We start from the raw sequence: 13,390 nt of genomic DNA, 5'->3' as shown, positions 1-13,390 counted from the left end.
TGCTTGGATTTTCAAAAGTCCTGAATATTCCTTTTTAATGACATATTATTGAGAGTTTGAGGCAGTCTAATAGTTTACTATTCATATATATCTAACATAGAACAGGAATTCGATATAAAATGTTACCAATACAGCCTCTTTATTGTAGGTGAACTTTCTCCATGTGCATTATTGAATGGAGGCTGCCATGACTTGTGCCTTTTAACTCCCAATGGGAGAGTGAATTGTTCCTGCAGAGGGGACCGAATATTGCTAGAGGACAACAGATGTGTGAGTAAGTAAAGAGAATTGAAATGTAATATGACAAATCTGTTCCAAATTCCACACACATCACTGAAATTGTGTTAGTGTATTCATGAAGTTATACTCTCTTCTAATATTAGAAGTTTAGTCATGTTATCTCTCTGCTCTAAAGAAAACTGAGTTCACTGTTCTGCTTAGTTTATAGCACCATGTGCTAGTTAATGATAACCAAAATGGTAACAGATGTTTTTACCCTCCTGGTTGTGCACTAGAAAGTGCTGGGGCTAGCTAGAGAAGTGTCTGCACACAATGATCATCTGAAAACTTCCAGTTGTGACTTTGTGAATTCAATCAATAGCAAAAGTAATTGAAGCTGAAATAAGCTGGTATACAGGCAGTATATCAGTAGCCTTGCAGTAAAACCGCTCACAGTCCATCATAGTATGTAAATGAGAGAGACTGGCTCATGAAGCTTATTTGTAATCATTTCCAAACTGTTAATTAAGAATGTAACATTGCAGCCTTGCAAGGTGTTTATACCTCCCAAAGGCATTACAATCTTTAATTAGTAACATTACAATATACACTTATTAACAGCTAAGTTTCCAAAACTGTTTCCAAAATAAATCAGGGTTCAAGTGTTTCAATATTGCCATGAAAAATTTGCAAGCAAAATTTAAAAAAGGTCCTTTTAACATTAAGGCAATTTATGTATAAGGTGGGAGAGAAATATCTTGTTGGAAATAGGTGAAATCACTCTTAGAATGTGTCAAATTTGATCCTTTTTTTTTGTCTCTCCTCACCTATTAATATATCCTCATCTCATATCTTTTCATTCAGAAAATTAACAGAGTTGGATATGTCTACATAATAAAAAGTATTTTTCATCTTCATCTTCAGTTGTTTTTTACTCTCTTTCCACTGGAAGGATTTTCTCTTACCTGCTCTTCAATGCAAGTGCTTGGGCATAAATTTCTTTAGCTTGAAAACTATTATACCATATACAAAATAACATAGACATATTTTCTCACTGTGAAAGTTGATACTACAACCCAAAAAGGCACCTCTTAGCAAAAAAAGTAAAAGTTGTTTTATTTAAGACTGTGCCAAAGCAAATGAGAAAATGATGCAATTGGTCAAAATTTTAAATGCAGATGGGCAGTTTCCATATTTCGGGCCACAGATTCCCATATTTCTTTGTCACTTAACACTTCTCTGAATTTCTCAGGCAATTGCTTAAGCTCTTTCAGTTTGCCTTTGTGGTTTCAGCTGTAACAGTCTGGATCTGATGCCATCTGTAAGCCTGGAGTGTTAGCCATGCATTAGAATCACTCATGTTTCTTTCACAGGTCACTGCAGGCTAGTAGTGAAGCAATGCCTTTAGTCAAGACGGCAAAGCTTATTTCTGTTCAGTGGAGGCCTGTCCTTGCTGCGGAATGCATTCAATACAACTGTCCCTACTAAGCTTCTCTCTATTGATGAGAGGAAATGAATCAGGAAGAAAACTGTTATTTTAAACAAGCACGATTGTATTCACTTGGAGCTGTAGAGTGATATTGGATTCCCCAGAGCTCACAATATGTTATAGAGGCAGACAACATCCATTGTGCATTCATATTGAAATCCTGCAGCCCAGCAGAGAGACTAGAAAGTAACTCTTGGCTTCTCCTTGTCAAATTCATCTTTAGGAACATGAGAATGTTTCTGGCATATCTGTGTCCTCATCTAAGTGATTTTACCCAGAGTGGTTCATGAATGTTAATGGGAGCACTAAAGGGGTGAAAGGCCATGTGCTAACACCTACCTGAGGGCAAAGGAGGGAAAACCATTTGTTGTCATAACTGTTGACAAGAAGATTAGGCAGTCCCCTTGCATACAACATTGCTAATCTTATTGTAATCCATAAAATAAATAGATATAGTAAATATAATTAGATGAAGTAATTGCTGTGTGGGAGAATAAGGGCAGCTGAACCACGATGTTTCCAGAAAGAAGCAGAAAACACTCAATACTATTTCATCAAATGAACATACCTGAGGAAGAATTGTATTTATACAATATTTGTTTTTGCATAATGTAAAAAACATATTTATCTTTGAATAGTTTTTGTCTTTTCCCCAAAGGCACTAAGATTATAAAAGATTAAAAATGGCCTTTTCCATCATAACAATTGTTTTTTCATTGGAAAAGACACAGTAAATAATATATACTTAAAATAGGAAAAATAAGTCAGGAATCTCAATAGACTTTCAAGAAGTGGGTGAATTTTGTTCTATGCTAAGACGATTGCACTTAGCAACATTAGCACCCTTTTATTTTTATAATTTAATAATATTTTTCAGTTTTAAATTATTTACTACCTTGTCTTAAATGACATTCTGCCTTAGCTAAAGACTGATCAATGAAGTTTAGACTGCACCAAGAGAAAAAAAATATATCTTTGGAACATGTTGTTATCATCAAAAGAGTTAAATTAGAAGTCAAATAAATAAAGTGAATTGACACAGGAACAGAAAACCAAATACCACGTGTTCTAATTTATAACTGGGAGCTAAACATTCGATACTCATGGACATAAAGATGGCAACAATGGACATTTGGGTCTGTTAGAGTGGGGAGAGAAAGACGGTGGACAAAGGTTAAAAAAATTAACTATTGGTACTATGCTCAGTACCTGGGTGACAGGATCAATCATATCTTAAACCTCAGTATCATGTGGTAAACCCATGTAACAAACCTGCACAGGTACCCCCTGAATCTAAAATAAAAGTTGACATAATAAAAAAAAGAAGCCTTAGATAGACCCTCTACTAAATTAATTAAATTCTAGGAATAATAAATAAATAAAACCTTGGAAACTTCAAATAGTATTAGTGGCTGTTTAATTGAATATTCCTGAAATAAAGCTCAAAAATTAATACTAAATTATAGAATTAAGCTATATTCTTTCATTAGCAAAGAGGAATGAATTCTACTTACCTCCAACATAATTAATACAACTGGATTTAAATGTACAATTATTCAGCAAGAAATGGGGTGAGTACATACATGCAAGCAGGCAGTATACCCCAAAAATTGGATCCCAAAGTTTGCTAGTAAATCTATTACTGAAGAATAAAAATAAGTCCATTGTCCTCAATAGAGACCCTTCAAAATATGGATCACATATTGCCATTGTAAGGATGAAACTTACCTGTAGAAAATAACTTTTTGTACTTTCAGACTCTTGGCTTACAAATTAGGACAAATTACCTAAAAACTCAAACTCTTAATTTCTAATAAAAATTCTGAGATTTAGAAATGAGACTTTATGTAGAAAGCTGAAACTGGATGCCTTCCTTACACCTTATACAAAAATTAATTCAAGATGGATTAAAGACTTAAACGTTAGACCTAAAACCATAAAAACCCTAGAAGAAAACCTAGGCATTACCATTCAGGACATAGGCATGGGCAAGGACTTCATGTCGAAAACACCAAAAGCAATGGCAACAAAAGCCAAAATTGACAAATGGGATCTAATTAAACTCAAGAGCTTCTGCACAGCAAAAGAAACTACCATCAGAGTGAACAGGCAACCTACAAAATGGGAGAAAATTTTCGTAACCTACTCATCTGACAAAGGGCTAATATCCAGAATCTACAATGAACTCAAACAAATTTACAAGAAAAAAACAAACAACCCCATCAAAAAGTGGGCGAAGGACATGAACAGACACTTCTCAAAAGAAGACGTTTATGCAGCCAAAAGACACATGAAAAAACGCTCACCATCACTGGCCATCAGAGAAATGCAAATCAAAACCACAATGAGATGCCATCTCACGCCAGTTAGAATGGCAATCATTAAAAAGTCAGGAAACAACAGGTGCTGGAGAGGATGTGGAGAAATAGGAACACTTTTACACTGTTGGTGGGACTGTAAACTAGTTCAACCATTGTGGAAGTCAGTGTGGCGATTCCTCAGGGATCTTGAACTAGAAATACCTTTTGACCCAGCCATCCCATTACTGGGTATATACCCAAAGGACTATAAATCATGCTGCTATAAAGGCACATGCACACGTATGTTTATAGCAGCACTATTCACAATAGCAAAGACTTGGAACCAACACAAATGTCCAACAATGATAGACTGGATTAAGAAAATGTGGCACATATACACCGTGGAATACTGTGCAGCCATAAAAAATGATGAGTTCATGTCCTTTGTAGGGACATGGATGAAATTGGAAGTCATCATTCTCAGTAAACTATCCCCAGAACAAAACAGCAAACACCACATATTCTCACTCATAGGTGGGAATTGAACAATGAGAACACATGGACACAGGAAGGGGAACATCACACTTCGGGGACTGTTGTGGGGTGGGGGGGAGGGGTGAGGGATAGCATTAGGAGATATACCTAATGCTAAATGATGAGTTAATGGGTGCAGCACACCAGCATGGCACATGTATATATATGTAACTACCCTGCACATTGTGCACATGTACCCTAAAACTTAAAGTATAATAATAATAAAATTTAAAAAAAAAAGAAATGAGACTTTCTGACAGCGGTCATCTGGAGTCCATAACATCAGGTACACATGCTTTCCACTTGACCATTGTCCTCCTGCACCTCATCCCACTGGTTCCTGTACATTTCATGGAGTAGGTGCTCGTCATGTATGGCAGCAAGAAAGCATCTGCTCCCGGGAACCTCCCACACATGGATCGGACAAGTGGCTTATTTTAACAATTCTAATATTTCCGAACAATATAACTTGCTACTGAGGTTTCATCAGAAGATAGTTAGGGAGTAAGACCAGAAGGTGGGGAAAAGTACGGACTATTCATTTGACTGAAATGATTCACATCAAACATTCAAAAATGGGTACTCTATGCACTGAAAAATATTAGTATATTGAAAAATATACAATAGATTTCAGTAAGAAAACACAAAAACTCTTTCAGTATGTACAGAGCTCATTTAACTGGCTGTTTTTAAAAACAATAATAATTATTATATTATCATTATATATTATAATATATTATATAATAATAATTATTATCATTTTGATACAGAGTCTCACTCTGTTTGCCCAGGCTGGAGTGCAGTGGCGAGATCTCCACTCACTGCAAACTCTGCCTCCCGGGTTCAAACGATTCTCCTGCCTCAACCTCCCAAGTAGCTGGGACTACAGGCCTGTGCCACCATGCCTGGCTAATTTTTTGTATTTTTAGTAGACGGGGTTTCACCATGTTATCCAGGATGGTCTCAGTCTCCTGACCTCATGATCTACCAACCTCAGCCTCCAAAAGTGCTGAGATTACAGGCGTGAGCCACTGCGCCTGGCCAAAAAATTATTTTTTAAGATCTTAATTTCATAAAGAAATGTCATAAACCATTGCTCTTTAATTGTACATTTTGATAAATTTTAGTTTATCTTTATAATTAAAATTAAGAGAAATAATTGTAGTGGTGTCAAAAAATATTTACCATTGCACAAAAGCATTGACTTTTTTTTTTTTTCTTGCAGCTAAAAATTCCTCCTGCAACATTTATTCAGAGTTTGAATGTGGAAATGGTGAGTGCATTGACTACCAGCTCACCTGTGATGGCATTCCTCACTGTAAAGATAAATCAGATGAAAAACTGCTCTACTGTGGTAAGTGTCTAATATGGGTTTGCTCATTTCAGATAAAGTTTTCTGATTCTTTTACAGTTTTTGGTTTGCTTGTCTCTGTTTGGTTTATGTGGATAGTTTATTTAATGTCTCTCATTAACCTGTATCTAAGGAAATTGACGTGGCTTTGCTTGTGTTAAAATGAGGTACTTTATCTCCCGTTTGATAGCCATAATATTCACTAAATAATTTCCTCATGGTTTTCTATCCACAAAATAGACTCTTTTTTTTTTTTTTTTTTTTTTTTTTTTTTTTTTTTTTTTTTAAGAGACAGGGTCTCATTGTGTTGCCCAGACTGGTCTCAAACTCCTGAGCTCAAACAATCCTCCCGCTTCAGCCTCACAGAATGCTAGGATAACAGGTCTGAGCACCACACCCAGCCAGAATGTGAATACTTTTAAAAGTAGTAGCTAATCTTTTGAACTCCCTACTTATTCATCTTTAGCTATAGGTTTTAGGCTTACTTTCTTTAAAATGTAACTCAGAAACATCAGTGATTTTTGGATATGGACAGGCTTACTCTGAAGCAGAGTTTCACCAACAGATAATAGCACATTGTTGGGTTGTTATCAAAGTCTTGTCGATTCTATTTCTGTCTCCAGGATTAGCATGGGGGCTAGTGTCCTTTGGTACAAAGGCTCATTGCCTTAGGCATGGTCCACATCAAACATAGAATTCCATCAGCTATGCTTCTCTTGGCAACACCAAGTGATAGTCAACATCCACCCTCCCTCAGGAGTAGAGATTAGCTTTTATACTCTAGTAAGCAACTGAGATTTCCCTTCATTGCAACAATATTTTTTCCTGGAAATTTGTCTTTGCATAATCATTGATAATCATTGTATATTTGATCCAGATTTTTAAAAAATTGTCCTGATTTATTTTTAATCCTAGAAATCCAATAGCATTGGGATCATGTACTATGCAAAATTTAGGAATCTATACCTGAAGCTGCTGCATTTTATATCTGCTTTTCTCCTCTATTCCATTATCTGGGTAATAATTACACCTAAATAATTAAAGAAAAGCTAGAGTAAGAGAAAGACAGAATCTGTGAGATCCACAGACAGTCTTCTCACTCTTTTACATTACAAGACAACACACCATCATTCAAAATGAGAGTCTAATGTAATTTGTCCATAATTGATGTGTAACCAATGTCTTAAAGAATTTGTCTCAAATAACATATTGGCTTTAATGAATGGCTGTATTCTATAAGATATAAAAATATTAAAGCATATAAATTGTATTGCAATAAACTCACAGGCTTGCATTTACTATAAATTGACTTGAGATTCTATTTCATATTATTTTTATCTTTGTAGAAGTCAGATGATATTTGTGTAGAGCAGGAGTTGGCAAGCATATTCTGTAAAGGTTCAGCTGGTAAATATGTTAGGTTTTGTGGGTCATATATGCTTTCTGTCACATATACTCTGTTGTTTATTATTTACCATCCTTTAAAAATGTAAAAACTGTTCTTAGTCCAAGAGCCATACGAAAACAGTCTCACAGGCTGGATCTGTCCTATGGGCAATAGTTTGCCAATGCCAGGTGTAGAGTATGGGCTTTGGACTCACACCTGAGGTTAAATCTTTGTTCCCAAACCTGCTAGTGTAATTAGCCTAGTTTGCAAACCCTAGTGTGACTAGGGCAAGTAACATAACTCACTTCTCTGTGTTTTAGTTTTCTACTATTAAACAACTAGCTCTTATGGTAGTCGAGAGCATTAAACCAGCAAGTGTTTATCTACATATACTCAATACAGAGGCTGGGGCAAAGCTGGCATTTAATACGTGGCAGCTATTGTTATTGTAAGTGGTAGCTTCTGCCCCAAATCAGAGAATGTCAAGAAACTTTCATAATGGTAAACAGAACTCAGAAGGTAATTCTTTCTCAGGGAATTCTGTGGATATTTTAAGATAATTTTAAGAGAAATTTATTGATATTTAGATGACTCCATGAGACACTGATTCAGGAATACATGCTTTGTTGCTTTATTTCCTTATTATAAAATCCTTGCAGATAGATGCAAAGGATATCGGAAATGGATGTTGGTGTGTTTTTGTTACGTTTGAGGTACATATTTATTGCATCAGAATTGAATATGTGATATATGTTTATTTCTGTGCTATTTGACAGAAGTTCCAGAAACAATAACGTGGGTATAACTTGAAAAGATCTCCAGGCATGAATCACTAAAGTTAAAACACTAAGTCAAAAAGGGCCCTTGCTGGAAGAACTACTCTTTGACAACGCATAAACATTCTAATCCAGAGCTTTTATATGGCACAGCACTTGTTTTATAGATCCATAACCCAGTCATTATGAATGAAATATTATCTGTGATTTTCATTTTGTACAAATATTTCTATATGATCTCTGGTTGTGCGTTTCTACTTTTATTTATAAGAAAACAGAAGCTGTCGAAGAGGCTTCAAGCCATGCTATAATCGCCGCTGCATTCCACATGGCAAGTTATGTGATGGAGAAAATGACTGCGGAGACAACTCTGATGAATTAGATTGTAAAGGTAAATACTTGTTCCACCAATCTGAGAATATTGGTGTGCTAAGTGTTTCCTGAACTTTTCCAGCATTCGTTTCTGAGAGCTCTATGGCATATAACAACACCTAGTAACATCTGTGGATCACAATTTGGTAAATGCTGTTGGAATGGAGTTGCTAAAGTTACTTGAATATTCTGACTATGTTCTCTATTTCTGTTTTCTACTCCTTTCCTCACTTTAAAACTCTTATAATTTCTCACCTCTTCAGTTCCACCTTCCTGGATTCGGACATTTCTACCAGAATGTGTAATATTGAATTTTCTGCTCCAAAAATGTCCCCTTTTATTCTTTAGTTCTCTGTTTTACTCATGATCATGTTTTCCTAACCACTGGACAGGAAACTTTGGTGTTCTCATTAATTTCTCCTTCTCACATATCCAATCATCAACAAATCTTCCAGTTCTTTGAAATATCTTCCATTTCAATCCACTTTAAGCCTGGGCTAACAGAGTATGCCTTTACCTGGTTTCTCTGCCTATACTTTTTCCAGTTCATCCCTATGTCATCATTCATGCTAATACTGTTTAACATTTTCCAAAAGTGACTATTGGGATAGATGATGAAGCCAAACTACGTGAGTTAGAACTGCTGCCACAACACTTACTGTCTAAATTTGGATATCGCACTGAACTATTCTGTGTCTCAGTTTCCCAAATAGCAAGGTAGGAAAAATAATTAAATAAGAATAACAATATTAAATAAGGTTAGAACAGTATTTGGCAATAGTGAATGCTATGTTAGCACTGGCATACATATATATATATATATATATATGTATATTGCATTGATAAAGAAACTTTTAATGGAATACCAATGTTTGCAGAATAAATGATAAGTTTTAGTCTGACACTGAAAGCCTTCTTAAATCTGGACCCCACAGGTATTTCCAAAGCATTATCACTTTAGAGACTTGCCATTCAATGGACACACTTTATTGAGTGCAATGCATTAAGGTTCGAGACACAAAATTCATGAGACACGTGCCTGTACTCAAGAATATCAAATTCTAACTGTAAGACAGCCGTGTAAACAGAACGAGAGCTCGTGCTGTGATTGCACACGTAAGAACACCCACATGTCTTTTTTTGTTTTTTGGCTTGCAAGTATCCTCACAGGTTTCACAGGCTATGCTGAATTTATACTGAGTCTTAAACTAAAAATAAGGTAGAATGAATGAAACAAAAGAGAATTCCAAGTAGAGGGACTAGCATTGAAACTGAAAGTAATTTGATATAGTCACAGACAGATTACATATAAGAGAGTGGTAAAAACAGAAGGGCCAGGCGCGGTGGCTCACGCCTGTAATCCCAGCACTTTGGGAGGCTGAGGTGGGCATATCACGAGGTCAAGAGATCGAGACCATCCTGGTCAACATGGTGAAACCCCATCTCTACTAAAAATACAAAAATTAGCCGGGCGTGGTTGCACTCGCCTGTAGTCCCAGCTACTCGGGATGCTGAGGCAGGAGAATCGCTTGAACCCGTGAGATGAAGGTTGCAGTGAGCTGAGATCACGTCACTGCACTCCAGCTTGGCAATAGAATGAGACTCCGTACCCCCCACCCCCCAAAAACACCAACACAAACAAAAAACAGAGAAGGTACGGGAAGGAGCCAGGGCATGAAGGTATATTTTGTGCCATGTGAAGTAACTCAAACTTTATCTTGTAGTCACTAGAAAGTCACTAAAGGTTTAAAGCAGGCCAAATATAATCAAATTTACATTTCAAAAAGGAACGAAAAGAATAGGATTGTGTTAATGAAACCTATAATAATAAGATTTGTTTGTGTGGGAATGGGGATAAGACAATAAGGATAGTTTGCATTTTGAGATTGGAGCACTTGAGGAAATCTAAATGAAGCTGTTTCACAGGCATCTAGATAGGTAGAGATTTGGAACTCAGGTAATAGATGTTGATCAGAAGTATTGATTTGGGGCACATTAAGGAGAAAAACTCAGAGGAAGTGTGGAGTAATGATTGCATGAGTAGAGTGCATCAAAATTACTTATTTAAATAACAAATTATATATGAAAAGGTGAAGTAGCCTGCAGGGCTAATAGAAGGATATGCTTAAGAAATTATTTTCTCAAGAAAGGAGGATCATTCAGCATTTTCAAGTGCTACAGAAAGGGTAAGAGGGCAGGCATGAACTGGAGGTATCCATCATATTTGGCAAATAGTAGATACTCGCTTGGTTACATTCATGTGTATCAGTTCAGTGCAATAGTAGAGGAAAGCAAGAGCACATTGGATGAAGGCAGAAAATGGGTGGTAAGGGAGTAAAGACAGTGAATGAAAACTGTTTTTAGAAAAGATTGATGTAAAGGAAAGGTATGAAGTACAGTTGTGATGAGAGGGCTATGCAGAGTTGAGGAAGAGGGCAGAATGTGTGCAAATTATTTTGTAGTTGTATGGAATGTTGGGAAGTTACTCTGCCATCTTAGACAGTGTGACTTTGCGGAAACACTTGGATAGATTATCATCTAAGGTTGACACTGTAGTTTAGGAAGAGCTAATTACATTTGCCAATTAAGTTACCTATTACCCATAAAAGATTTAAAAAGGTAAAATATAGTCAGACACTGGAAGTAAGCAGAGAGAAATAAATTAGCATTTGGAAGAAAGGAGGAAAAGAAATGAGAAGACCTAGAAATAGATATGTTCTGTCAATTATTTGTAAGCAGGAGAGGAAAATATAACATAGGCATTAAGCCAGGTTAAAGGTAAAGCTATCAAGAAAGAATGTGCAGGAACTGAGCAATAAATACAGAAAATAGATTTTAAGGCAAGATTCATCAAAAGAAACTGTGGGAAGATGATATGTTACTATGAGTTTTCTCCAGAAATGAAAGTATATTTTCAAAAGTGGTAAATAAATTAGTGTGTTTGGGTTTATGAAATATAATACCTCATATATGGTAGGTGTTTATTAAATTCTTATGTGGCTGGTTGAAGCAGTACGTCTTCTAAAATATAAATAGATTTTATTCTGCCTAATGATATCAATACCAGCTGCTGAATAACAATAAAATAACTCAAATAGATATTTCCTATTTTTTAGTCTAAACTCTTGATTCCTGTGTTATAACTATCTCAGTCATACTCTTGGGCACAGAACAGTGCCTTTGCGAATGAAGCTTCTCCCTTAAACTTTCTTTTATGGTAAAATTATAACAGTTGGATGTCTTAAAAATAAACAAGCAAAACTTATGCCTTAAAGCTGGTCACACTGAATGCAGGACATTTGAAACTAAAATTGCTCATGGAAACACAATCATATGCTTTATTACTTAACAGAAACTAGTGAATTTAATTCAATGGACCAGCTCCTTTAGGATAAACAAATGGGTAGCTATTTGGATGAAAGATTACTCTTAATTGAATCTTTTCGTTTTGATTTTTCTCTCATTTTAAGTTTATTAACATAGTGTCCTTGTAGAGTACCTTTCAAGCTATAGAAGGAAGACTTCCCTGGGTCCATAACCCATAAGCCAGGCTGTCTGATAAAGACTTATATTATGCAAGTGTGTTTCCACCAACTATCTCCCTTATAGTACAAAAAGATGATAAAGGAAAAGGCATAGATAATGGCTCAGGGAGAATGGAAAAGAGGTCTCTTTCCAAGCCCTTTCTTCCAGTTACCCCTTCTCTCTTTCTATTGTCAGTGCAATGTAGAGATGCAGTGCTTTTTTGTACATATATGCAGACGTGCAAATCACCTATCACTTTTTAATCAAAATATAAATGATAAAATGATACAATTGGAAGTCAGTATATACAGGGATATTTTGATAGACTGTGGTAAGAGACTATGGTGGAGCCATCTGTAAATTATCTGAAGTACTATTATACTTTGCTGAATTCAGATGTCAGTAGTAATTATTACTTTTTTTTAAATTTCACAAGAGCAGAGAGTCTGTTTACAGAGTAGAGAGGGTGTTGCAATGAATTGCTTTTGGTTTCTTCTCTTTTTGGGGAAAAGAAATATGCCAAATCTTCATCATTTTTTAAATTTACTGCCCCTTTATAGAGGCCCTTTCATGACTGACAGCTTTAGACGTCAGGCCATCTGGAGGTGGAGAGATGAGGAATTGTTCATAAGTTTCTCATTTTGTACTCCTCTTCTGGTTGCATGGCAGGTCGAGTGAATATATTCAGGGAGAGTGCATGATATGCTTCCTTCCCTGTTGAGATGAGTACAAACTGCTCCCTTTGGGAAGTACATGAAATTCCTTGGGCTACGGAAGTACTTTTAGGTAGACTGGGAGCTAGCAGTTCTGATGCTCCCTAAAGGAGAGGAAACTGGCATTTGTTTTTTCCTAAGTTCATAGCAAACCTTTGAAAGATTCCATAAACAACAAGCTAAACGAAAAGGATAAACATAGCTGGAGAAGAAATCGGCATTCCTTCTAGATTTGTGCACCCTTAGAACCTAAGGGGTGAATTAAATAATTAAATAAAAGATGTTGTTTGAAAGTAAATGAAAGGGAGATATGAGAGCAAACTTAATGCTTCCCCCCCCCCCCCTTTTCAGCTTCCCTTTGCTACAGGTTGGGTAAGGGATGTTGGAAGAGAGAATTGACTTCGGTTATTTATAAGAAACATCCTAAGAACCACAGAAAGGCCATTGATTTTTAAATCTTTCAAATCTCATTAAATATTTTAGCTGACATGCTAAAAAGAAAGTGGAAGAAATAGTAAAATTAAAGTATATTAGAGAGAGTGGTTTTACTTTCTCTCTTGCTGCTACTTTTGATCCACAATCCCTGACAGATCTTCCTTTGTAGTGCCTCATTGCTATTCCTGCTGTGGCTGTAGGGTGTTTTCACTCATGTTTCATAGGCTTACTTTTTCTTTCGGACTACCTGGAGGGAAAAGTGTAGTACCTCTCCCTTGGCTTATCTTTA

The 13,390-nt window shown here is 36.0% G+C and overlaps 1 protein-coding gene across 1 annotated transcript in view; it reads left to right on the top strand.

The window, feature by feature from the left end:
- LRP1B (LDL receptor related protein 1B) overlaps nt 1-13,390 on the top strand; it is a 1,896,287-nt gene that overhangs the window by 1,584,603 nt on the left and 298,294 nt on the right. The window contains exons 45-47 of the mRNA XM_054478394.2: nt 149-274; nt 5,768-5,896; nt 8,328-8,447. Coding sequence (XP_054334369.1) covers nt 149-274; nt 5,768-5,896; nt 8,328-8,447 — 375 coding nt within the window. The remainder of the gene's footprint in view (nt 1-148; nt 275-5,767; nt 5,897-8,327; nt 8,448-13,390) is intronic.

The sequence above is a fragment of the Pongo pygmaeus genome, chromosome 11 (genome assembly GCF_028885625.2).
Source record: "Pongo pygmaeus isolate AG05252 chromosome 11, NHGRI_mPonPyg2-v2.0_pri, whole genome shotgun sequence".
Lineage (NCBI taxonomy): Eukaryota > Metazoa > Chordata > Mammalia > Primates > Hominidae > Pongo > Pongo pygmaeus.
Note: the sequence above shows the minus strand (reverse complement) of the source record. Positions and strands in the feature narration are given on the sequence as shown.